This window comes from Pelodiscus sinensis, chromosome 8 (genome assembly GCF_052426305.1).
Source record: "Pelodiscus sinensis isolate ZL-2025 chromosome 8, ASM5242630v1, whole genome shotgun sequence".
Lineage (NCBI taxonomy): Eukaryota > Metazoa > Chordata > Testudines > Trionychidae > Pelodiscus > Pelodiscus sinensis.
Window position 1 is genome coordinate 1,873,593 of NC_143059.1, and position 19,692 is coordinate 1,893,284.

The following is a 19,692-nucleotide window of genomic DNA, read 5'->3' on the forward strand; positions in this document are numbered from 1 at the left end:
ATTCACCTCATGCTTGTACATTATTCAAAGAGGAAAAAATAGCCTCAGTCAGGGGAGGCAGAAATGGCCTAAACAGGGATGAATTCTGCTCAGGTTATGGAGCAAACAGAGCCAGGCAAGGCCTGGCCTTGCACTATTATTACTGCCACACTGGGTCCAGGCTAAGGAAGCATCTGCCTTGTGACACGGGGGCAGAGCAATAGCTCCTGGCCCTGCCCTGAGGAGGGAGCTTAGCTTTTAGCAATCTCTTCTCGGGCAAGGAGACACGGCAGCATCTCTCTGAGAAAGGGAGAGAAACCGCTGTAGCAGTGGCCTCAACACTGACTCTCAGACTCGGCTCCCCCAGAACCAGCAGCAGCTGTGCTGAATCCAAGCGGTGTAGTAACACCGCTTTCCAGGTCAGCACCACGTTGCTGTGGGGCTGCTCCGGCTGGCCTGAGCCCATGCAGCAAGGGGCGCTGTGTGCCCCTCGCAGGCCCATAGTGCGAGCTCCCATGGCAGCCAGCAAGTCCCCGGGCTCAGTCAAACCCACAAACTGTAGGATGGATTTATTTTAGGTGCAGGAGTTCCCCTGGTGCTCTTCACCATGACCTGGGAACGCCTTTGCTGGTCCTGCCATGGAACCGTCATGATCATCTAGCCTGACCTCCTGCTTGTCACAGAGCCTCCCCCACCTCGCAATAGCTGCTAGCCTCTGGACGAGTTACTGACCTCCTCATAGCTGGTTTAAAGATGTCACGTTACAGAGAATCCACCATTCACCCTAGTTCAGAGCAGCAGGTGAGCTGGGCCTCACGCTGCAGAAAGTAACTCCCCCACCATGGTCTCTGCCAGTCTGACCCAGGGGAAACCTTCCCAACCCCAAATACGCTGATCAGTTAGACCCTGAGCATGTGGGCAAGACCGGCAGCCAGGCACCTGGGAAAGAATTTCTGTGTATAACTGTGTGCCCTCCCCTTCTTGTGTCCAATCTCCAGCCACTGGAAATGTTTGCTACTAGCAGGAGCAAGTCTGGTGGTTAGAGCAGGAAGCTGGGAGTTGGGGTTTTATTTCCAATTTGCTGTGTGACCACAGGCGAGTCTTTTAACGCTTCTGTGCTTCCATTCCCCCATCTGTAATATGGGGGTAAAGGACTGACCTGCGGCACAGTGTGAATTAAGGTGTGTATTATCTGATTGTGCAACAGTTTGGGATTCTCGCATGACAGATGCCATTGTACAACATATTGATAGAGCTGCCCAGGTCACAGTTCTAAAGAAAGGGTGGATCTTGCCCTGTCACCATGGAAGGAGTTAAAATACTGCCTGGGTAGCAGGTAAGATGGCCAAGACTGAGGGAGGTGGAACCCAGATTTCTCCTTCCCCTTCTCCTTGCTGCTAGTTCTTGAGAGGAAATGGTAGAAGGGTGAAGGAAATAGACAAGGAAGGCCGGCGAAGAATGTAACACAGGGAGAAATGGCCTTAAGCTAATGATGAAAAAGGCAGATTTAGATCAGATGAAAGGGAAAACACACTCGTTGGAAAAGCAAGTAGAGGAGCAGCAATCAAAGGAGATCACAGAGGTGTTACCAATGGAAATGTTCAAAAGCAATGAGGATGGAGGAGCTGGCTGTCACGTTATTGGATTTTAAAGTGAGCAGACAGATCACTGCTGCACCCCGGGGGTGTTTGCCCCAGTCTGTCCAAAGGGGGCCATGTGAGGTGTCAAATGAAAGCTCATGTTCTACTGATTCTATATATGCTACTCGTGTATTTGTGTGATGTCTGTATGTGGAGTCATGAATGTGGAGACATGACTCTGGGCTGGTACTGTCAATGTTCTCTGCCTGAGACAGAGCAATGGGCCTGGACTGCCTGTTGTAAAGAAGGAATGTCTAATGAATGACTATGCTGATTAGCAGGGCCACAAGAACAATGGTTCTCAGGGTGGCCAATACACACCTGAGGAATGCGACTGGAAACCTGCAACCAATCAGGGCATAACGGCTGCCAGCATGTGAAACACAGACAGGTCACTTGACCATGTGACCTGCTCCAGCTTGGGAGACCCCAGGAATGGATATAAAATGCCATGAGGCAGACTCCATCTTGTCTCCAATCTTGCTACTGATCCCAGATGCAGCCTCGTGAGGGACAGAGAGCCGGGAAGGATTGCTGACCCATCCTGACATAGGATGGACACTGGAGACTGCTAAACTGGCAGTTTGTAACATCTCTGCTAAGAGCCTGCATCAAGAACTTGGGGTATGTCTACACTATCCCCCTAGTTCGAACTAGGGGGGTAATGTATGCATACCGAACTTGCTAATGAAGCCCGGGATTTGAATTTCCCGGGCTTCATTAGCATAAAGCCGGCGCCGCCATTTTTAAAAGCCGGCTAGTGCGAACCCCGTGCCGCGCGGCTACACGCGGCACGGACTAGATAGTTTGGATTAGGCTTCCTAATCCGAACTATCTGTACGCCTCGTTCCACTAGAAGCCTAATCCGAACTATCTAGTCCGTGCCGCGTGTAGCCGCGCGGCATGGGGTTCGCACTAGCCGGCTTTTAAAAATGGCGGCGCCGGCTTTATGCTAATGAAGCCCGGGAAATTCAAATCCCGGGCTTCATTAGCAAGTTCGGTATGCATACATTACCCCCCTAGTTCGAACTAGGGGGGTAGTGTAGACATACCCTTGGTGACTGGTGCATGTAACATGTTCTCCTCAACAACCTGACTCTCACACTTTTCTTTCTTTTGTTAATAAACCTTTAGATTGTAGATTCTAAAGGATTGGCTCAGCATGACCTTGTGGGTAAGCTCTAAAGTGGAAATTGACCAGGGATTGTAGACGGAGCTTGGTCCTGCCTTGAGGGCGGGGGGCTGGACTCGATGACCTCTTGAGGTCCCTTCCAGTCCTATTATTCTATGATTCTATGATCTGTGACTTTTTCTTTGGGGCCGAGAGGGCCTGTCTGGGGTAGGTGGGATCAGGTTCTATAACCCCTCACCTGTGTGCAGGCCTGGGGCTGATGGTGGCGCAGGGAGAGCTGGGATATTGGAGGGGTTTTGCTTGTGAGGCTTCTGGCTGGCCGGAATGGCAGCTGGAGCACTCGGTGGGACTGGTTGTGGCCTGTTTGAAGGTCTCCAATCTGGGGCTGTAAGGAGCCCCGAGTTTGAGCAATTTGCCCTGAGCGGACGCCCTCAGCGGTGCCCAGACCCAGCTTGCTCCGTCACACTGGCCCAAGCTGATTAGACTTGGTTACTTTGGAGATCTCTTCCAGCCCCGATTCCCACGAACCCTGACAATTGCTCAGTTTGATCTATGAAGCAGGCAGAGGCTGAGTGGAAAAACTCAAAATCAGAACCAGAGAAGTGTGAGATACAAAGCTCTTGTTAGGTCACCTTGAGAATGCCTACCTTGCATTGTCTGTGGGCCTGTACTTGGGCAGCCACACTACAGTGTGGAACTGGATTTAGCCTGGCTGGGCCTGGGTCTCACAGCCATGCTGCCATTTCCGTATGGCACTGCACAGACCTTCTGATCAGGGCCTGCGGCTTGAGCTGCATCCACACCGGGAACCAGCAGGGCTTGGACCCAAGTCATAGCAGAACTCAGGCTTGGACCCATTTCCTCGCAGGGTGCTAGATCCTGGCTGCTGGGTCACTCGATTCACACTGATTTGTGAGTGGACAGAAGGGGGGTTGGGCTCAGACCTGAGTCAGAGCCAGGCCTAGTGTGTAGTGTCGATGTACTCGTCTAGTCCATTACCCAGAGGCCAGGGCAGGGTTGTTCCCTCTTGTGTATTCTCTGGTGTTTGTCCCAGTTTAAATATCTCCAGTGAGGGCATTTGGCTGCAGTTCCCCCTCGCTTCACCTCCTGGGCACGCCCATTTGCCCAGGCACGAGAAGCAATCTCCTGTACGGGAACTGGCCATCCACTGCCACGTGCAGACACATGCGCATGCCTGCGGGTGCAAACAGAGCTGCAGAGAAAACACCTCCCAAGGGGTAGGGAAGTGGACGGGCCCCCTGCGATGGCAGGGGAAGGACCAGGCGCAAGGCAATATAAGCCATTGGTACCAGGCTGTGGGGTTGGCCCTGCCCCGCAATGCTCCTTAAGCAGGAGGGCTGGGGGTGAGCCCCTTGGAGCCCATCTGCCCTGCTCCTTTGCATGGACACAGCAGTGGCTAGCGAGTGAATGGGGCTGCTTTGTCCCTAGGCAGGCTCAGGACTCACCCCTGAGTCGCTCCCATGGAGCACGGGCACTATCAGCATCCTCTTTAACCTGCTCAGTCCCAGGGCCAGCCATCACCCTCCTGTTGTCAGTAGAACTCAGGGGGGGGGGATGTGCTTGGGTTCTAGACTGCTGGCTGCCTGCTGGAGGGGAGCCTGAGAGACCTAAGCCACCGGCTCAGACCCTGCAGAGCTGGCCTGGCTCTGCCTCCTTCCATGCGAGAGAAGCCAGGCGAAGGCCCTTCAGCCTGGGCAGGGGATTAGGCCAGGGGAGGGGGAGGTGTGTAGGGGGCACTTACTGGCTAGTTTGGCTTTCTCTGCGTAGGTGGTGGTTAAATCTTCATCGACGGGGTGCTCTACGGGCCCCACCATGGGGATGAGGTGGCGCTCCGCTCGGATGGTCTTGGTGGCATGGGGCAGGAGCATGGCCTCTGGGGAGAGCTCCCTGCTCTCCGCTGGGGGCCGCTGCAGCAGCTCCTCGCTCTCTGAGAAAGGGGTGTCCATGTGGCTGCCGGGCCGGTACCCGCGTTCTTTCTCAGCCACTCCACTTGTGTCCGCTCCGCCCTGGCCGGCCTGCGCCGCTGCCTCGGGGGTGCTGTCATAGCCGCTCAGCTCCGACAGGGACACCTCATCCTGCGGCTCGCCCGGCTTGTTGTTGGAGCCCCCAGGTGGAGATCGAGGGCTCTTCTTGCGGGCCCTCCTGTGCTTCTCCTGGGCAATGTTATCGGCATCGCTGTCTGTCTCGCCGTAGTAGGCCTCGCTGTCAGGAGGTGACGTCAGGCTCCCCAGCTGCTGCTGTCGCCGGCGCTGTGGCTCGGGTGGAGGGGTGGGGGTGGGCCCAGCTGTCTCTGGGCTGACTGGGGAGGCTGGGCAGAGCACTAGTGGCTGGCCAGACCTGTCCTCACCAGCCGCCCTGTGGAGAGGAGGAGAGACTTGGTGAATTTCAGTCCATGGTGGGATTTTTGGGATGCATAGGGGAGGGACAGGGCCTTATGTGCCTACCCCTGGATGGCCCAGCCCAAATTCAAACCCACTGCTCGCAGGCGCAGCTCAGGGGCCTGCACCAGGGCCCTGCCGCATGGACATCTCCCTGCTTCCTGGCGTGGCTGTGCTGGAAAGCATGTGAGCTATACCTGCCACACAAGAACATCAAGTGGCAACCCACCTCCCCACCCCCCGACAGCGGGGGCTGCTATGCCTCTCAAAGGCTAATTGCCTGCAGGCCCCCCCAGCTGGGGCCAGGCGCATCCTCCTGGCCCACCACCCCAGCTTGGCTGGGGAGAGCTGTAACTCAGCCCTGTGCACTGGTTTTTGACTGTACCTCTCAAGGGCTCAGTTCCTGCCAGGAAAAGTCAATGGCAGTTTTACTTGCAAAAGGCTGAGTCAGGACTCCCTGATTTGGCTCCTTGGTGTCTCACTGGGGCCCAGTCCTGCCGTTATAATTGCCCAGAACCTGCTGTATCAGAACTCCCACAAGGTTGTGCCTACACCCACAGTGGCACGTGCAGTACAGGCGCAGTACGGGTGTAGCTACACCTGGTAGAGGAAGGCAGGCTGTATCTGTACTTGCCTCTGTGGTGCAGTTACATGCTGCAGTGCAAGACAAGGGAGGTGACTAGATGTTACACTACTAAAACGGCAGTCTCAGCTGTGGTAGGCACAGCTTGGGTGTGTAGAGAGCCAAGCAGGGCACGTCCCCGGGGGTTCAAGCGTGTTAGGCACTCTACTCACCTAAACGGTGTCTCTCCGTCTCCTCTACTGCGTATGCCTGTGTGTGCAGAGCTGGTCGCTCGCACCACAGTCATGCAGGCACCACGTAAGGACTTGGCGGCTGGCACGCAGCCAGGGCAAAGGTGGTGCAGCAGAGATGATGTGAAAATCGTGTGTGGTGAAGCAGACAGACTTTAACTCCCATGAGCCTTGTAAGGGAGGCGGAGCTTCGTGGGTGCTTGTATTGCACATGTTCAGAGCAGGTGGGTCTCTTTTAAATATAAAGGGTGCTTGAGTGGACTGAAACCCCCAATTTAATACATTTATAAACACTGAAATGACAGGCCCTACCTTCTTTTTCCTAAAGGTATTTGGGTACATAGGAGCCTAAATCCAGTTGACTGTCTGTGGGATTTTGGCGCCTAAGGGTCTAAATCCTTTGAAAATGAGTCTTAGGCTTCTCAGGGTACGTCTACACTGCAGAGGTTTTTTTGGAAAACCCCCTGAAAGAACAGAGGGGTTTTTCTGACATTGGTAAACCTCTTTCTTGGGGGAGGAAGAAGCCTTTTTCCGAGAGAGCTCTTTCAGAAAAAGACGTGTGTGGACAGGGAAGAGGATGTTCTTTCGAAAGAAGAGGAAAGAGGAAAAAGCACAGGTGTCCTGGTGGTCACTCCATCTACAGTAATCACAGCTTACGTGCGAGAGAGCACCCATTCAGCGTGGACGCTGTCTGTCGAAAAAGCAGATCACTTTTTCGATGCACTTTTGCCGTGTAGACGCTCTCTTTCGGAAGTTTTTTTGCATGATCTCTTCCGGAAATCTTCTTCCGAAAGAAGCCTGCAGTCTAGACATAGCCCCAGTCAATTAGTTGTTGTAGTGCCAACTGGAGCAACACCTACATACCATTAAAAATCTGGGTCTTAGGTGCTTACATAGAATCACAGAACACTAGAACGGGAAGGGACCTCGAGAGGTGATTGAGTCCAGTCCCCTGCCCTCCTGGCAGGACCCAGCACCATCTAGCTCATTTGGAGAAGTGTACTTCTGGGCCTCCTCTCCGTGACAGGGAGGGGTTAACATGAGAGAGCAGTGGGCAAGAGGGTTGGGACAGAGCTGTGTGTGCGCTATGGGGGAGGGAAGAAGTGGAAGCACCAAGAATCACTGTTATATATTGTAACTAGGACAGTAGCACCCTAGAGATAAGCTGCCTGGTTTAGTCCAGGGACCCCGACATGCTCAGTGCTGCAGCTCTGCAGGGTGCATGCTAGTGCCATCTGGCTAACTCACAAAATAATTCCCATGGCCAGCTGCTTATCTGGGCGGGCCCAGCTGTGCAGTGCATGCCAGAGCGATATCTGAATGCAAATGGGCGCTGCTCAGGGGGCAGGACAGTTTGGAATTTGGTTCTGTTGAGGGGCTACTTCAGGGATTTTCAGCCACTGCCACGGCGTGGGCCACATGCTCCTCTTGACAGAGAGCAGTCCCATTCACACCCCTCTTCCCTCTCGCTAGCCGTGCCCCTTGAGCCTGAAAGTGGAGTGATGTTTGTCTCCCTTCCTTCCCTCTTCCCCCTGCTGCTGATTTGGAAGTAAGTTAGCATCACCCACGTGAGCAGGGTCAGAGAGAACCTGTCTGGACAGCTGGTTCAGGAGGGGGAGAGACTTGTTTTGAGTCTCCATGTAGTTATCTAGGAGATGGGGCCATGTAGCAACAAGTGATCAGCTTTGGAAGTGGTGGGTTACAACTCACTTTACTATTGAATGCAGGGCTAGTAAAATGTTCTCTTCATTGCATGACGAAACCCACTGGTACAGAATACTCATTTATCCAAAGTAAAGCAATGTCACTAATGTTGTTATTAGCTGTGATGAGCTGTCTTTTGTGAACCACTGCGTGCTGCAGGATGGGATCCCAATTGCCAATCTGTGAGTCATACTCCCTGTATTGCTAACAGCGATTCCCCTAGATACAGCAGTAGGACCTGAGTTCTGTTCCCCACTGTTGCTGGGCAGTCTACTCAGCCCCGGCAGGCACAGAGACTACCAGGAAGCCTGAGGAGACTGTACTTGTTGAATGCAACATGCTCCATGGTACTGTTTTTCTGACTCATTTTCAAGCACTAGGACAAGGTTGCCTGGCTCTGTTAGCTAGAGTGAACCCACATCCAGCTGTGTGACAGCTACTGTGCAGAATGGAGCTGCCCTCGGGGGGGGAGGGGGAGGCTGTCTCCCTGCTCAGAGACCACTGCGGTGGCTGTTACCTTTTTACACAGATGTGGAGCGTGTCGCTGGAGGAGTCGATGATGTGCATGGCGCTGGCGTGGGAAAGGCCAGCGCATAGTTTCCCGTTGATGGACACCAGCTCATCGTTTTCCCACAGGCCCCCCCGGCAGGCTTTGCTTCTCTTGCGGATCTGGAAGAGGGGAACAGAGGAAGATGAGGAGCGAGAGAAGCAGGCAGGCAGGCAGGAAGGGAGGGAGGGAGGGAGGGAGGAACGAAGGGAGAGAGGGAGGAAGGAAGGGAGAGAGGGAGGAAGGAAGGAGACTTGACTTTCAGTGACTGGCTGACAGTCCTTGCTCTGCAGACTGTCCTCAGACAAGTGACACGAAGGCAGAGGATGCTGCTCACTCAGCAAATGCCGGGAGCTGCTAGGAGGGTTGTGGACCCTAATCCTGGCTGATTTTAGGACCTTGTGAATCTCAGTGCCCATGAAGGGGTCCTCCTGCTAGGTGCAGGCTGAGCTAGCGTCAGTTTCTTGGTGTGAATTAACAGTCGGATGCTCCTCTCCCCACCTCTCATTCCCCCACCCTCTGGTTTCAAATGGTGTCTGTGCTGGGGGAGACTGGGGGCACTTTCCCAGTTAATCTGGCTGGGTTTGTGCTCCCCTGGCTGGGACGTCTGAAACTCTCTCCCATGGTTGCGACCAGAAGGTGCGCTGTGCACAGATGGATTTTCCCTTTGTCGCCGCTAGAGACGGGGGCTAAGGCCAGAAGAAATGGCGCTTGCAATGCAGACAAGATAGGCACAGAGTAGCGAACAGGAATTCGAGTGGGTCACTCCATTCCTAGCCAGCGATGCCTGTGTCATGGGGCTTGGCTGGCAGAGAAGTGCCCCTCAAATCTCCCGGGCACGAGACCCTCTGTTCTCTGTCCAGTGCGCTCCTTCGCCACATGCTGTAAGGGAAATGTCCGTGTGGTAGGAGGACCAAACCCTCCGATGAGACCAGGGTGGGTAAGTTACTCCTGGGGGCCTGGTTTTCACTTCCCTTTCACTAGCATAAATCAGAAGTCACTCCCCTGCAGCCAGTGGCGTTCCCCCAGCGTGGAAATGCTGAGACGAGAACCAGGCCCTGGGAGCAGGCTGACGAACAGGTGGGTATTGCTGGCAGTGTCACAGCGGTAAGATGGCCTGCGGGGGTTATGCAAAATGAGTGCCATGCACAGGATCCTAAAATCCTAGAACTGGAGGGACTTCGAGAGATCATCCTCGAGAGATCATCCACGCACAGCATCCTAGAACGGCAGGACCCAGCACTGTCTAGACCATCTCTGCCAGGTGTCTGTCCAACCTGCTCTTAAATATCTCCAGGGATGGAGATTCCACAACCTCCCTAGGCAACTTATCCCAGTGTGCAACCACCCTGACAGGCAGGAAGTTTTTCCTAGTGTCCAACCTGAACCTCCCTTGCTGCAGTGCAAGCCCATTGCTTGTTCTATCCTCAGAGGCCAAGGAGAACAATTTTGCTTCCTCCTCCTTGTGACACTCTTTTAGATACTTGAAAACCTGCTATCATGTCCCCTCTCAGTCTTCTCTTTTCTAAACTAACTAAGCCCAGTTCTTTCCGTCTTCCCTCATAGCTCCTGTTTTCTAGACCTTTCATCATTCTACTTGCTCTTCTCTGGACCTTCTCCAATTTCTCCACATCTTTCTTGAAATATGGTGCCCAGTCCTGGACACACTACTCCAACTGAGGCCTAATCAGCACAGGGTAGAGTAGAAGAACGACTCTCGTGTCTTGCTCACAATACTCCTGTGAATGCATCCCAGAATCATGTTTGCTTTTTTTGCAACAGCATCACACTGCTGACTCGTATTCAGCTTGTGGTCCACTCTGACCCCTAGATCCCTTTCTGCTGTATTCCTTCGTAGACAGCCGCTTCCTGTTCTGTGTGTGAGATGGATTGTTCCTCCTAAATGGAGCACTTCGCATTTGTCCTTATTAAACTTCACCCTGTTTCCCTCAGACCAGTTCTCTACTTTGTCCAGATCAGTTTGAATTTTGACTTGTAACCGCTCCCAGCTGGGACTGGCAGGGCAGGTGGAAGGAACACGCTGAGGTGGAGAGCAGGAGCTGCAGCCAGCAGGCTCCAGATCTTGCATTCTATGGGCCCAAAGCCAGCCATGGGACCAGGGGACCTAACACTCCTCAAAATCAGTGGGAGCTGCTCCTGCCTGGTTGGAATCTCCCAGCAGGGTTGGGGTTGGTGCAGGCATGAATGAAAGAGACAGGGGCCCGGCCTGCTGGGAGCCTGCTGGCTGCAGCTCCTGCTCCCCACTCAACATGTTCCTTCCATCTGTTCTGCCTAGGGCTGCCAGGGGTCTGGTTCTGAACCAGACAGTCTGGTATTGGAGGGTTCTGTCCAGGAAACAAATTGAGAAAATACCGGACATCTAAAGTGTCAGGTATTTTCTAATTAGGTACGTTTATTATCAGGGCTCGACAATTAAGGTAAGCAACTCACCACGGGCGAGTAGATTATAGCCCAGCATGGCGCCGCAGTGCAATCAGTGCATGTGCAGCACGCTGAACCGCATGGCTGGCGAGCCCTGTTTATTATTATCAGGAGTATCAGTACCTAGTTGCGAAGTGCCTGGCTGGTAGACACGCTCACACTGTGTCAGTGTGTCTACCAGCCAGGAAGTATGCAACTATGCTGGGGGGGGCAGGTGGGGCTGGGGCAGGAGGGAATCCCCGGGGCGGACTTGCTCGTGCTTTGCCAGGACCGTGAACGGGATGGGCAGCACCCTGGGACCTGTGTGCGCCCGGGTCAGTCCCACTCCCCACCGGCCGATTCTTTTCCCTCTCCCGGCCAGCCTTGCTTCCTGCCGGCTGGTTCTCCCCCCATCTCCCCCGGCTCCCCCCCCATCTCTCCCGGCCAGCCCCGCTGCCCCCGATCAGCCCTGCTTCCCACCAGCCAGTTCTCCCCACTCCTGCTCCTGATCTCCCCCAGCCAGCTCCGCTCCGCACAACCCCCTTCCAGCCAGCCCTGCTTCCTGCCGGCTGGTCGCCCCCATCTCCCTCGATCAGCCCCACTGCCCCCGACCCCCTCACTGCTAGCCCTGCTTCCTGCTGGACAGCTCCCCTCACTATCTGAGATCAAGTGTGTCTGGTAATTTTTTTGAAGCCACCTGGTAACCCCTGTCCTGCCAGTCCCAGGCCCACCTCAGGAAATGCTGGTCACCTCCAGGGGAAGGCTCTAATGTGGCCTACCACTTTGCCTCTGCAGGGCTCCCTGTGTTACTTTACCATTTACACCCCCTGAGACCTGCCTACTTACGTGACTGTAACTCTGGAGCAACCCCTTTGCGAACACTGGTGCTGCCTTGGATCGGCACTGGGGTAGCAGGCGGGTGTCCAGGCCCAGCTGCAGCGGAATGGCAGCAGGGATGAATGTGGCTGCTCCGGGCCCCAGGGCAGAGTTCATCGTGGCTTTTACACCACTGCTGAATTTGCCCCTGGGAGCTGCAGTGCCACAGATAGAAAGGCTTTTCCTGGGCCCCTCTCCCTCGAGCGCAGCTAGCGTGCTGTGTGGGGGCTGGTGGGGAGTGCCAGGGGCACAGGCCCGGGGCCCATGGCTGTGTCCCCCACGGGCTGGAGGCTTTGTCTACACTGGCAATCAAGCTGCAAAACGTTTGTTGTTCACAAGTGCTTAACCCTCGCTTCTCCCTCAACTGACGAAAGTTTGCCAGGGCAAGTGGGGGCTGAGCAGACATAAGCACTGCTGAGTACAGGCCTTTGCCACGGCCAGCTCTGGGGAGTGGAAGTCAGAGCCCTGACCTCTGAACACATGCTTTCTCTGTGCCACTCGCCCTTTTGTTCCTGGGCTTAGCACCCTGTCGTTAGGACACTGTGACGCATCAAACAGCAGCCCCTTCTTGAAAAGCAGGGGTGCGGGTAAAATGGACACTGCCAGGTAGTTTGGCCACTAAGTTAAACATATAAAGGGCCTGATTCTCATTGACACTAGGGCCCATGTACCTCACAGTGGCAAACGGCCTTGCAGTTGTAAGTCTCAGAGCGGTAGCCATGTTCGTCTGTAGCTACAAAAACAACAGGGAGTCCTGTGCACCTGAGAGGCTAACAGATTTATTAGGGCAGCAGCTTTCCTGGGTAAAACATAAAATTCATTCACCTGATGAAGTGGGTTTTGCCCCCGAAAGCTTGTGCCCAAATAAATTGGTTAGTTTCTAGGGTGCTGCAGGCCTTCCAGTTGTAATAACTTACAACAATACCCATTTTAAAGCCACTCTATGCTGCCAACGTGGTATAAGGGGCCCTAGTGCAAATGAGAATGAAGCCCACAAAGCTTTTACAAAACTTCATTCTCACAGGTGTTTTTCCATGAAATCGAAACCAAAATCCTGACTGAAAATAGCTTTGTCTGAGCTGGCACGTTCCCCGAGCCAAGCCAGCCACTTGTGGAAGCAACACACATACAGCTGTGCCAAGAGGGTCCAAACCGCTGTTACCAGGGAAGCGAAAGGAGAATCTGGTCTGCCGGCCTCTACCCCATGTGGCACGCCCTTAGCACAGGTGTGAGTGATAAAACGCGATGCGGGCAGGGGGGACTCAGATCTCTGCCCCCAGACTTTCAGTTGGGAGGCTGTGTTCACCCAGGCTGGGAAGAAGGGAAGGGTTTTGCTTCAAGTCGATTGTCTTTATCTTGCCACCTCTGTGTCATAGCCCAGTGCTTTGCCTGCAGGCCAGCACGAGGGGCTGGCTCTGCCCATCTGCCACACCCGTCATCCAGCCTCTAGTCCCGGGCTACTCAACATGTGTCTGCGGCCCCTTTGTTTGGGCCCGCAGTGCAGTTTGAGTTCACGCAGGGCTCAGCACACAGCTCGCAGGTGGGAGCCAAAACAAAAAAGTCATCAATAGAATTGTCTCCTCTTGAGATGTGTTTTACTAGTTACATTCCTGGACTGTCATTTCTCATTCCAAGTGCTGTCCTAGGGGTGGAAATCGGGGAGCTGTTGCATTTTATTAATATCAGCAGAACTGACTTACATGGGGCCTGCGTGTTGTGTAGTTTTGCCTTCATCTTTGTATTCATGCCCATCAGTGTGAAAGAAGCTATTTACATATGTTTGCATATATATTTGCATGTCTATGCAACCACACTTAAGTTGCGGCCCTCAGCACGTGCTGTGAGTATCCAAAGTTGAGTTGCCCTGGTCTAGTCTCTCCTCACCTTAGCAGAAGGGAAGGGGTCGGACACTTGTGGGAACTTCGAGGTGCCCTGTATATACATGTGTGTTATCACTAGCACCATGCGCTCCCTGTTATGCTAGGAAGTGGTGAGTTAAAGTTAATCTTTGAACCCACTGACTCAAATGGAAGTTGATTACATTGCGGAGCAGATTTTATAGCTCTTGCTTAGCCTGCTGTTTGCAGTTTTATTTTCAATAGTATGGATTAATTCTGCCCGCGATATGACAGTCTGGGGGATTCTACTATTGTTACATTTGGAGCCATAGAATCATAGAACACTAGAACTGGAAAGGAACTCGAGAGATCTTTGAGTCCAGTCTCCTGCCCTCATGGCAGGACCAAGCACCGTCTAGGTCATCCCTGGCAGGTGTCTGTCTAACCTGCTCCTAAATATCTCCAGTGATGGAGATTTCACAACCTTTGTAGGCAACTTATTCAAGTGTTTAACCACCTGACAGTTAGGAAGTTTTTTCCTTATATCCAACCTAAACCTCCCTTGCTGCAGTTTAAGCCCATTGTTTCTTGTCCTATCCTCAGGGGCCAGGGAGAACAATTTTCCTCCCTCCTCCTTGTGACACCCTTTTAGATACTTGAAAACTGCTATCATGTCCCCTCTGTCTTCTCCTTTCCAAACTAAACAAGCTCAGTTCTTTCAGTCTTCCTTCATAGGTCACATTTTCTAGACATAGTAAACATTCTGCATAGTAAAATTGCAGAATTCCTCCAGGACTCATATGAACCAGAGAGTGAAATGACCAGCCTAGTTTCGGTAGTCAAGCTGAGGAATAGCAAAAAATAAAACAAAAAGTGTCAATGGTGAAAAGGGAACTACGTTTGTAACGTTATTTCCATGTTAGTAATGGGAGGCCTTTCTAGTGACATGGGCACTGAAATTTTTGTGATAGCAGGGCCAATTCTGATCTCACATATACCCGCTTTCTCCTCATTTGCATGAGTATGAGAGGAGAATCAGTCCCCTTGTTTTTATTTAGTCCGTTCAAACAGAAATCAGCAGACACAGACCACTCTATGGAGACAGTATTGCTGGCTGGAACGACCAGCCATGCTGGTCTCCTAACCAAAAGCCCAACTCCAGACTAGAGGCTGACAACAGATCTGTGCACAGAACTGACCACAGAGGATGAAGAGGAAGCTGTGAAAATAAAGGGTTTTGATTACTCCGCTGGGGAGAGAAGTTGAGAACTAAGTGCGTTAAAGCAGCGTTGCCAAGCAATAATGCCACACACAGGAATAGCCACTGAAGGCACCAGATAAGTATTTGGCCTGAATCAGAATGAAGCAGCAAGCTATCAGGTTTTTATATGAAGGCTGGAGTCAGATGCATATGTCAGCAAGCCGAGAGCCCCTGCTTTTGGGATACAAATGATTCAGCAGAAACCCAGATCATGCGAGGTCTCCCCAATATCCGCTTGCAGGCCAGACCCTGCTCCCACTGACAGGAGCAAGCCCTCGGAGGACTGTGGCTCTGAGAAGCAGATCTAGCCCCAGACAAATGCTCCTTCCTAGGGAGGGGAACTTTTCTGCTGTGGAAAGGGAATGTGGGGGAAACTTGAGCCTGCAACAGACGGACAGAGCACGGTGAGCCCAGGAATAGATGGGAACTAGAATGCCAGGAGTGGGGGCAGGGATGGGCAAGAAGAGTGGGAACCAGACCCAGTCCGTGTCAGTGCCACATTTGCAGCAGGAAGGCAAAAGCTGGAGGAATTAAATGGCTCAGTTTCATGTAACAGCCTTTCGCCTGTCAGTTGCTAGTCGGGATGCAGCCTTGGGCCTTGCTGCACAGTATGCTACTCCAGCATTCAATGCAGTGGAGTCACCGTGGTGTAAAACTGGAATAACATGGAAGAGAATGAGGCCCATGACAAGAGGGGCCAAAAGTTGTCGGCCTTTAGTTGTTGACCTGTGTGGAAAGCGCCTGGGGTGTCAGCCCAGGGCCTGAGGACAGCAGGAATGGGCACCATGATTGTCACCTCTGATTCTTCTTGCTGGCAGCAGAAGGGCCAAAGCTGGAATGGTTATTAGGCTTGAGTTATGCTCTGGGCACGGCAGTGAAGCTCTGTGGGAGACATTGGATTGCCACGTGCCACATGCATTCTAGGGGTAAACCAGTAACTCAGTCTCCAGAGCAGTTGATATTTTATCTCTTGCCAGCACTAAATCAACAGGGTATAAATAGCATGGTGGGGGAGGGGGTGTTGCAGGGAAAGGCAGAAGAGCATCACATTAAAATCAGGCCTGCCTGCCCAAAGGCAGCCCAGGCACCCAAGAGAACACTTTGCTGTTCAACTTCTACCTTGGAGCCCCAGTTTTTCATATGCCATCAGGAACAACGATGAGAAGAAAAACTAGTCTGCAGAAAGGGCACCAAGTGCAGTTGCTGCATATTCTCACCCTGCAGCCAAGAGATACATGCAAGCTTAAAATAAAAACCCTTGCAAACAATACTGCTTCAGGCTGGCAGCCACCAGCAGTACACACAGCAGACTGGATCACCGCATACAGTACCACTACGGTACTTTTAGTCTGAGAGCCAATGAGGGCTGAGAAGAAAACCCTCTCCCAATCATCCCAGTAGAATATGGAGATGTAATGCCAGGAGAGGGACACAGGTACAGTCCTCCGGTGTGTACCCCAAGGCCAGCCAAATGCAGAGTGCCACAGGCCCTGGCGGAGCACCTAGGTGAAGAATCTGTTGAGAGGGGACAAGGCTGGAACGCACACAGTGTGGATCGGTAGCGCAGCGGTGGTGAAGAGCCCATCAGAAATCCTTTCCCAGAGGCAGGTGATAAGGCAAGAGCAACATCCATCTCTAGTGCTCGGGAAGGCTCCTGGTACAAAGCTGGCAAGAGTCTGCAGGTGCCTCGGACCCTCTGGGTTGGCAGCGCTAGGTTTGATCATGGAGGTGATCAGATGAGCCTGTGGGGATTCCCACTGCAACCGCTGACAGCCTTCTGCTGCCTAGGGGAGACTAGTGTCTGCCGGGCTGTGAATGGAGCCATCTGAGACTGCTCCCATGCAACGCTGGGCCAGTTCTCAGACAGCAGGCCAAGCCTGAGTCCTAAGCGCCAGCATGGGTCCTACGGGGAGGGGAATGCAGTCAAAAGGGAAGAGTTTAAGAGAGACCAGGAAGTGGAATTCCCACTGAGGGTAAACTGAGTCGCTAGCTAAGTGAACCAGCGGGAGTCATGGCAGCTGGAGCATGACCCTGAATACACATTTATGTGATTTAAGAACTGGCCCAGACATCACAGCAAAACTAACGCAAAGCGCGTAGAACAGCCTTCCTCTGACTTCACACGTGCTTGTCCAGCCATTCCTCTCGTCTCTATTCCATTCTGCGACGGCATGGCCATGTGTGTCCTCTTTCCTTGCCCCGGATCCTGAGCCCTGGGAATCCCAGGGAATTGGGCCCAGGACTGTCAATTGATGGAACCCTGTTCTGCAGATCTGCACCATGGTTCTCCACGTCCAGTTCATCTTCTGCCCTGTGCCGGACCGTCCTATCCCTGTGCCTCACCTAGAGGAAGGGAGCAATTCCAGGAGTCCCCTGTTCCTGCAGATCAGCAGCAGAGCTGATCCTATCCAGGCAGGCTTGCGGCCCTCTTTCACTCCAGCCACCTGTGGGACCACACACACTGCAGGGCTGTCTGCGCTGGCTATGACACCCCACAAACTAAGTACTGCTTCCAAAAGACCTTTGGAGTCTTGGGGACCTCAGCCCGGCTATCGTCTGAGAGGCCATGAAATCTGCTGAGGAGCACTCTGAAAGCTGGTCAGAACAGCTGGCGCTTTCCACGGTGCAGCCTGCAGGGATTCGGCATGTCTGGCCGTTATCCATTATGCTGCCAGCAACATGGTTTCTGTGCCACAATGTGCAAGGGCATCTGCTTGTGTGGCTTGTTAATAACATCGGTTGCCCCTTTGTCTTATTTATTAGTGGGTTGGGATTGGCTTTGGGGGCAGCTTTTGCAGCCACATGTTAAACCATTTACCCTCTCCACTGTGGGTTTCCCAGGAATTATTGAAGTCCAGCATGTTTCCTCTGATGCGCTCTTCATTCCTGTCATGTCTGAGAGTTCTGGTGCTGCCCTTCCCCCACACCAAATCATACCTTACCTGTGGCTTTACCATACTGGCATTACAGCTGATTGCCTATGCTGAGCAAAAGAGTTACTGTACTTGGCTGTGAGTTGCTAGACGTGATATCCGCCAGTTAACCTAAGGCATGAGTCAACCCCAAGGCTGGCCCTGTCACAATTTAATATTGATGCTTCAGATCTGCTGATAGTACAGTGGTCTCTGGAACCTGGGCATAGATGAGCAGAGGGAGCCATATCATAAAATAATAGAATACTAGGACTGGAAGGGACCTCGAAAGGCATCGAGTCCAATCCCCTGCCTTCATGGCAGGACCCAGCACCGTCTAGACCAGCCCTGACAGGTGTCTGTCTAACCTGCTCTTAAATATCTCCAGAGATGGAGATTCCACAACCTCTGTAGGCAACTTATCCCAACGTTTAACCACCCTGACAGGCAGGAAGCTTTTCCTTGTATCCAAACTAAACCTCCCTTGCTGCAGTTTAAGCCCATTGCTTCTTGTCCTATCCTCAGAGGCCAAGGAGAACAATTTTTCTCCTTCCTCCTTGTGACACCCTTTTACATACCTGAAGACCACTATCATGTCCCCCCTCAGTCTTCTCTTCTCCAAACTAAACAAGCCCAGTTCTTTCCATCTTCCCTCATAGCTCCTGTTTTCTAGGCCTTTAATCATTCTTGTTGCTCTTCTCTGGACCTTCTCCAGTTTCTCCACATCTTTCTTGAAATGTGGTGCCCAGAACTGGACATAATCTCCAGCTGAGACCCAGTCAGCTCAGAGTAGAGCAGAAGAATGACTTCTCGTGTCTTGCTCACAACACTCCTGTGAATGCATGCCAGAATCATGTTTGCTTTTTTTGCAATCGCATCACGCTGTTGATTCATATTCAGCTTGTGGTCCACTCTGACCCTTAGATCCCTTTCTGCTGTACTCCTTCCTAGACAGTCGCTTCCTGTTCTGTGTGTGTGAAACAGATTGTTCCTTCCTAAGTGGAGCACTTTGCATTTGTCCATATTAAACTTCATCCTATTTACCTCAGACTATTTCTCCAGTTTGTCCAGATCATTTTGAATTATGACTCTATCTTCCAAAAGCATTTGCAACCCCTCGCTGCTTGGTTTCATCTGCAAACTTAATAAGCATCCTCTCTATGCCAATATCTAAATAGTTGATGAAGATAATGAACAGAACCGGTCCCAAAACAGACCCCTGCAGAACCCCACTTGTTATGCCCTTCCAGCAGGATTGTGAACCGTTGATAACTATTCTCTGAGAATTGTTATTCAGCCAGTTATGCACCCACCTTATAGTAGCCCCATCTAGGTTGTATTTCCCTAGTTTATTGATAAGAAGATCATCAGAGACTGTGTCAAATGCCTCACTAATGTCTAGGTATCCCACGCCCATTGCTATGCATCTCCCTGATCTTGAGACCAGCTTGGTTTGCCCCCTGGTGTAGATTAGAGCAACCTCAGGGCTGCTTTAAATTACATCAGATTGACTCTGGCCCCATCAGAATGACGGTCAGAGTATAGCTCACTCTGGGCATTCCCTTTAAACCAGAGGGTTTAAAATGGGGTGGCACAGAAGCCAGCTATGCCAGTTCTGTTTCAGCTGAGCCCACCAGGCGGACCCAGCTGCTTTCTCCTCTTGGGGCTGCATCTGATCCCTTCATGTAGCCACAAGGTTTAAAACAATTAGTCAAACTGTGTTCTCCTTGTGAGATGCCTTGTCTCTGTGTGGAGATGCAGCTTCAAATCCCACTTTTAAGTTACTTCTTTATTCACTTGAGACAAACTCAGTGACTATACGTTGGAAAGCGCAGTTTAAAACATGATGAACTCGAAATCAGTTGCAGCTTTAAAAAACCTTCTCAGCATCATGGAGAAAAAGCTAAAGAAAAATGTTGGCTCAAGGTGCAGCAACAGTAGCACACACACGAATACAAATCAAATTACATGATGGCTTAGGAAAGGAACAGAAAATATTCTATACCCTCCCTAGGTAGCCCATTCTAGTACTTCCCCACCCTCCTAGTGAAGTCCTTGGTCCTAATAGCCATCCTAGTCCTCCTTCACTGCAACTTGAGACCATTGCTCCTCATTCTGCCATCTGCCACCACTGAGAACAACCTGGCTCCATCCTCTTTGGATCCCCCTC

The 19,692-nt window shown here is 52.3% G+C and overlaps 2 protein-coding genes across 2 annotated transcripts in view; one reads left to right on the top strand and one right to left on the bottom strand.

Moving 5' to 3' along the window:
* The window catches only part of SEC24C (SEC24 homolog C, COPII component), a 108,268-nt gene that overhangs the window by 31,080 nt on the left and 57,496 nt on the right, over positions 1–19,692 (top strand). The gene's annotated exons all lie outside the window — the stretch shown is intronic.
* The window catches only part of SYNPO2L (synaptopodin 2 like), a 43,007-nt gene that overhangs the window by 18,192 nt on the left and 5,123 nt on the right, over positions 1–19,692 (bottom strand). The window contains exons 2-3 of the mRNA XM_006135908.5: positions 8,185–8,336; positions 4,514–5,127 (exon numbers count right to left, since the gene is read on the bottom strand). Of these exons, the coding sequence (XP_006135970.3) occupies positions 4,514–5,127; positions 8,185–8,336 (766 nt within the window). The remainder of the gene's footprint in view (positions 1–4,513; positions 5,128–8,184; positions 8,337–19,692) is intronic.